General features: G+C 41.3%; 1 protein-coding gene across 1 annotated transcript; it reads left to right on the forward strand.

Annotated features, from left to right (window-relative positions):
• The first annotated feature begins 118 nt into the window (after window positions 1-118).
• Window positions 119-4,784, forward strand: LOC145496717 (uncharacterized). The gene is made up of 5 exons (XM_081476454.1): window positions 119-499; window positions 1,100-1,214; window positions 2,832-2,945; window positions 3,384-3,500; window positions 4,159-4,784. The coding sequence occupies exons 1-5, from the start codon at window positions 119-121 to the stop codon at window positions 4,782-4,784; spliced, it is 1,353 nt and encodes a 450-aa protein (XP_081332580.1).
• Window positions 4,785-6,042: the final 1,258 nt, after the last annotated feature.

Consider the following 6,042-nt stretch of genomic DNA (forward strand, 5'->3'; position numbering starts at 1 on the left):
GACAATTCTATTTTTTTTTTTGAACGGCTCATTACATAACTAACACATATCCATGATTTGTTCATATCGCTAGCCATGCAGAGGGACCCTTCATCGCTGATGTGTTAAACCGCTACTAATGATGTTTAGCTTTTTTATTCAAGTGGGACTTTTAGCCTTTGGAATCTTCACAGACTTGAGTTATCCAGTGGTAAGCGAGATTTACGTTGATGGGAGCAAAGGTTTGAAGCGAGACCCTCACCTTGGCATCGCGTACGCCAACTTTGTAGCGCACAAATTTAGTCGCCTGGACTTAACTCCTCTCGTTTCCACGTCAGTAAAGGAGATAAAAGAGTGCGGTAAACTTTGCGTCGATCATCTGTCGTGTTTTTCCTTCAACTGCGCGGCTTTCCGCGACAACATGGAGAGAAAAATTTTATGCCAACTTTTGCAAAGTGATAAATACAGCGAGGCAAACATGTTTGCGCCAAGCCCAGTATTCCATCACTTCAGTATAAAGGTGAGTAAAAATGAAATTTAAATTTTCTGGATAATTAAATTTTCTACAGTTAAGTGTGCAAATTGCATGGAAAATGGTTATTTTTTGGCGCTGTTTATTTAGTTTTGTTAATTTTTTAATTGAATTACTTGAGCATCACAACACGCTTCACCAACTGAAGGTAAGACTGCTGGTCTGTAATTGTAATTCTCCTCTAAAATTGAAACAAAACTTAAAAGTTCTTTCCCATTTAACTCTAACATAATCTTTGAATAGCGTAACTCAGGATAGATATCATTGTACAATACAGAGCAATTTCGTACGACAATGAGGCAGGTGCAGCAAAGGATTTGTTAAACAAATAGCAAACCCATATACTCGTTTCGTATGTTTATTTTTTCATTTTATATATATATATATATATATTTTTTTTTTTTTTTTTTTTTTTTGGCGATTTACCAGAAAGGAATGTAGATGGCCACTCTGTAAAATAGGAATAACGCAAGCAAATGACAACCTTGAGACGTTTGAACTAAAATAAATCCCGATCGACATTGTTGAAAAACTTCGAATCGAAATTATACTTTGCAATGACATTATTGTTCTTTCTGGCGTAAACAGACTCCTTGTTCCGGCAGTCCTTGTGCTAACAATTCAACTTGTGTGGCAAAGTACGAGAGTGGCGATTACCAATGTGCATGTGCTCCAGGATATAGTGGAAGGCATTGCGAAATAGGTATTTCACAATCAAATTTACAATGATCATCATTTAGTTGCTTGTGATGCAATGATGCAGGCTGGCATAATGAAAAGCTTAGGCTCTTGTCCATCAGGCTGAATGGATCACTGAGGGCGGTCACTGCAGGTCATTAGTTTGCTAAGAGTAAATGATGGGGCGTTATCAGCTGTCGCAAATGCCGTAACAATAATCACAAGTTAGATCATCTAAACTATTGACACAAATATCGTAATAATCGATCATTCGGAAGAGTCTGCATGGAAGCTCGAGACAAAAGTATCCTAGAATTATCTTCGTAAAACACTGGCTGTGTTACGTCAAAATGATCTGGTGAATAAACCGGACGCACCAGTTTGTGTCAAACACGATATTCACATTTTGAATGAGACTGGAAAAGTTTTGGCACGATTCCGATATAAATGACACGCGTATCAAAAAAACTAGCCCTGCACAGATACATTTCGTTGTGTAAAGGACATTTTCTCACCCGTGCTCGAACCCATATTCAATTTAAAAGAAAAACTCGGCGTGGATGAGGAGAAGTCGCTTACTGAACGAATAAACGTTTCCGTGCCAGGCAATTGTTTTTTGGTACGTGTACCATTTATGTCGGAACCGTGCCAGTAACGCTTTTTAGCGCGTGAATAACTTAACACTGACTGTCTCATGCCGCAGACGTAGACTTCTCCAGTATATAAATGCAATCATTTATACTGGAGTCAGTTCAGGAATCAGATCCTAGTTTGCATGCATTAACGCACGAAAAGTATAAAGGGTTCGAAAAAGCCCATTTTCTTCATTTAAGATTAACTTTCGTGAATTTTAGAAACATGTTTTGAACGTTGATAGCAAAAACGAAAACCAACTGAAACTGATTTTGCTTGAACATATAACATCATTATCAAATTTGTCAAAAAAATGTATATCTTGGTCTTGGTCTTGGTCTAGTCATTTCTAAGTTAAGGGTAAATGACTGGCATTCAGCGCCTTGAAACCCTTTTGTAAACCATGCAAGAGTAGTTCGGCTCAGTTCTAAAAGTCTGAAGAGGCAGAATTCGGCCCCATATTCGATTTGAACATTGTCAACTTCTATAGACCTGCATGCTTGAACTTCGCCGCCGTTTCTTATGGTGTATATAGATATTTACCAGTAGCTGTTATCTTTGATCCAACGAAGTGCAACTTTCTTTTATCCGTTAATCCGCCGTCAGCAAGTTGTCTCATTCATCAAAGCTGATGAATACATGCACTAACCGGACAGCCTCAATCGATCTAATTAGTCCACTGTTATTTTTTCCCTTTATCAGATTGTGTGCACAGACGCTTCACATTTAACAGGGTGCAGTATTGTTGTCTGTTTAAAGACCTTTGAAAAATCGGGTCCATAGGGCAAGCAAAATAAGAACAAAAACAAAATCTCTCTGTTTGTATATCTCAGTAATGGCATTTTGCACCATTTTCTTCGTGTTATCTTTCCTTTTCAATGCTATCGCACAGGTCGAAAGGCCAAATAAGTTTGTTTCTGTAGGACTATAGCTCTATAAAGACTCAAACCAAGCAGATTATCAGTCATTAATGATCATGTAAGTGCATAGTTTATCTTATATTCCCAAGACATCGATGAGTGCTCCTCTGATCCTTGTTTAAATGGCGGACTGTGTAGTGACCAAGTCAATAGATACAGTTGCAGCTGCCTACCAGGATACACCGGCAACCACTGCGAGACTGGTAAGTAAGTTGCTAAGCTGATTAAATACGAACACTGGCTGTAATGCAAACATTCAGCTTTATGCTATAGAAAGAAAGTTATTCCGTCCATCCATTGTAAGTTCATGCGTGCACCCAATCCGTCCGTCCGTCCGTCCATCCATCCGTGCACCCATCCGTCCATCTGTCCTTCCGCCATTTACTCCTCCCTCCCACCTGCCTTTCCTCCCTTGCTCCCTCCATCTATCCGTCATTCCGTCCATCCATCCCTGTATCTCTCTCTCTGACCCTCTGTCAGTTCGTCCGTTTCTTCCTCCCTCCAGCTTCCCTACCTTTTCCTTCCTCCTTCCCATCTATCCATTCTTCCGTCCAATTGATTTTCTATTTAGTCCACAAACAGGTCATGAAACGTTTTGCGGTTTGTCTACTGACTGTTTAATTTACAACCTGTTTTCTTAGATATCAACGAGTGTTCCAGCAATCCGTGTTTGAATGGAGGAACGTGTATTGATGGTGTGAACAAGTTCCACTGCAACTGTCCTACATACATTAACGGAATAACGTGCGAGACAATAGGTTTGTTTGCGGTTCAATACTATTTTTGAGAATGATGCGCACTGTACATTGGCACTCGAAATTGTTATGGATTGTTTTTTTGACAGTCATTTGATAACGTTCTAAAAATATGTTTTGACTCTGACCAGTCTATGTGCGCGAGTGAAGTCCCTATTCACCTGGGGAGGCTTTAAGGGATGCTTACATCTGACAAGTCGTATCTGTAGCGAAGTTCATACAAGACCGACTAATGTACGTTATTTCACACCGCGTCTTACATCTTTCACACAATGCACTTGGCTTATTTCGCATCAAAACGTTATACTGGTGCGAAGTCTCGTACCGGAGTGACAATGTCGACCCTTAACAGCAAATGAAAGAACTCGCTTCGGTACCCGTCTTTCCAGTATGACATATGATGATGATTTCATTTAAGTTAAATGAGCACAAACGTCCATAGAGGAAACGGGTATGGCTTCGTACCAGTTAAAGAAAGTCATCCTGGTGTTAGATAAATAGGAGTGTTCCAAACCTTTGCTGTCAAGTACACTGTATACGCACCATGCGCATTACTGCAATGTTAACCACATTTTTTCACAGGTGCCTATTCTCCATATGATAATGTGCTTTCGGGCAGTTATCTCCCTCTCTCACTTTCTACGTATTTTTTTTTTATCAGATGTTCAAGATCCTGTAGCCCTGTACCCTTTAAATGCTGCTTACACCACAAAGGATATGATGGGGAGTCAACCGGACGGGATCGCGTCCAATGTGCAGCTTGCGGTTGGACCTCACGGGGACACAGGTGGGTCGTACCAGTTCTGGGGTACGTCTAACAGCTACATCGAACTCCCAAATAACGGAGGGCTAGACACGCAGTACTCTCTGTCGCTGGTCATGTGGGTGCTACCTGAAGGACAAAATGGCCCTGTCTTCAACTACAGACCTTCAGGGCCTTGGGCTGTTCACCTCTGGATAGTTAACGGAAATTTATATTTCCGTCTGGCGAACAGAAATGACGTTATGGTCAGCTCTTTGACCAGTCCGGTTAACTGGGGGCAATGGATCTACGTCGGTGCGTCTTATGATTACAGCAGTGGAATTGCCAGGCTTTGGATTAACGGAACACAAGTTAAACAGTCCACTTTAGGAGTCTTTACTTTGAGTACTTTTACTAATGTCAGGCTTGGCGTAAAAAGTGACGACGGCAGATACTTTAAGGGCAGAATTTCCAGAGTACAAGTTTACAACATTGCACTAAATCGAGAACAATATTTGGCTGCTAAATCAAGAGGGCAAGGCTAAATATTCAGGCTGTGATCTTTAATGATTAGTAGCTAGTACAATGTGATTGTCCTGGCGGGACTATTCGTTAAATTATAAATGTGTGGTGAACGATCAAGGTGTCTACAATCTAGCTGATTAATCTATCTTCGGAGGGTCTAAACTCCTGGATTTTCAGCCTGAAGTGAACTATCATAGGGAAAGTCTGCATACAAGCTAAATTGCCCATCAGGCCGGAGCTCATCCCGGTTTCTGTGGCACGAAGCGACTAAGGAGTATTTCTACATCCCTCTGCCCCACTGGGATGCTAGTCCATCCCAGGGCTACCCCCAGAGTTAAATTCGCTGGTACCCAATTACACACTTGGGTGAAGAAAGGCACTGTACGAGTAAATTGTCTTACCCAAGAACACAACAAATAATCCCGGCCAGGGCTCGATCCTGGAGCACTCGATTTGGAGTTGAGCGCACTAACCGTGAGGCTATCGCCTCTCCCCAAGCTATCATACCGGATTTTTACTCTAGTTTCCACAAAATAAAGCGACCACTGGTAGATCGCTACTCTTCTGAATGGCATGCTAGTGTTCAGGCATGGGTCTTTCCCGGAATTTTGACAAATTAATCTAACAGTGCGCTGGTAATCTTTTTTTTACTTCCAGGCAGAGAAAGACGTCGTTAAACGGTCAGTTAGCAAAAACCGGCCTAAAAGAGTCAAGGTCGTTCCCAGTGACTCTTGAAAAGGACTTGATAGTAACGTGTTGTATCAAGGCGGAGGGGAACGAATACCAAAGAGCGGCCCTTCTTTCTATTGTTCCTCCTCTCTACATAGCCCGCCACCTTCATAATAGACATAATATTTGTTTTAGCCTTTAACCTCATTTCAACAAGAAATAGGGACGGGGAACGAGTCTGCAACCAAGTAACCCGGATCTATCGATCCTGCGTCGAAGGCATTAACTGCGTCACCATTTTCTTTTTTACAGACTTGGCATTAAAAAAAAATGTACTTTGCGAGTAGATCTTAATTCTTTCGGTATTGAAAGAACTGCTGTCATCACATTGAATAGTCGATTACTAGCCTCCTGGACCATTTAAAATAGTTCTTTTTCTATTTGTTGTCTTTCACTGACGTCAAAGCCAGAATGTGGCATTTCAGTTTGTCGGGAAAATGTTCACGAGTTCTTTACACTCTTTATCTTTGACTTTCCACATGGTATACAGCGTAAGACTGTGGTAAACTCTCCAGTCCACCGCTTGCCATTGACATTTCTATTCCCACT

This window comes from Orbicella franksi, chromosome 9 (genome assembly GCF_964199315.1).
Source record: "Orbicella franksi chromosome 9, jaOrbFran1.1, whole genome shotgun sequence".
NCBI lineage: Eukaryota > Metazoa > Cnidaria > Anthozoa > Scleractinia > Merulinidae > Orbicella > Orbicella franksi.

Bases quoted from the DNA above. Each gene is read 5' to 3' on its own strand.
- LOC145496717 (XM_081476454.1), top strand. From the start codon at position 119: ATGATGTTTAGCTTTTTTATTCAAGTGGGACTTTTAGCCTTTGGAATC. The intron at 1,215-2,831 runs GTATTTCACAAT...TATATTCCCAAG, and splicing joins TGGAAGGCATTGCGAAATAG to ACATCGATGAGTGCTCCTCT. The intron at 2,946-3,383 runs GTAAGTAAGTTG...CTGTTTTCTTAG, and splicing joins CGGCAACCACTGCGAGACTG to ATATCAACGAGTGTTCCAGC.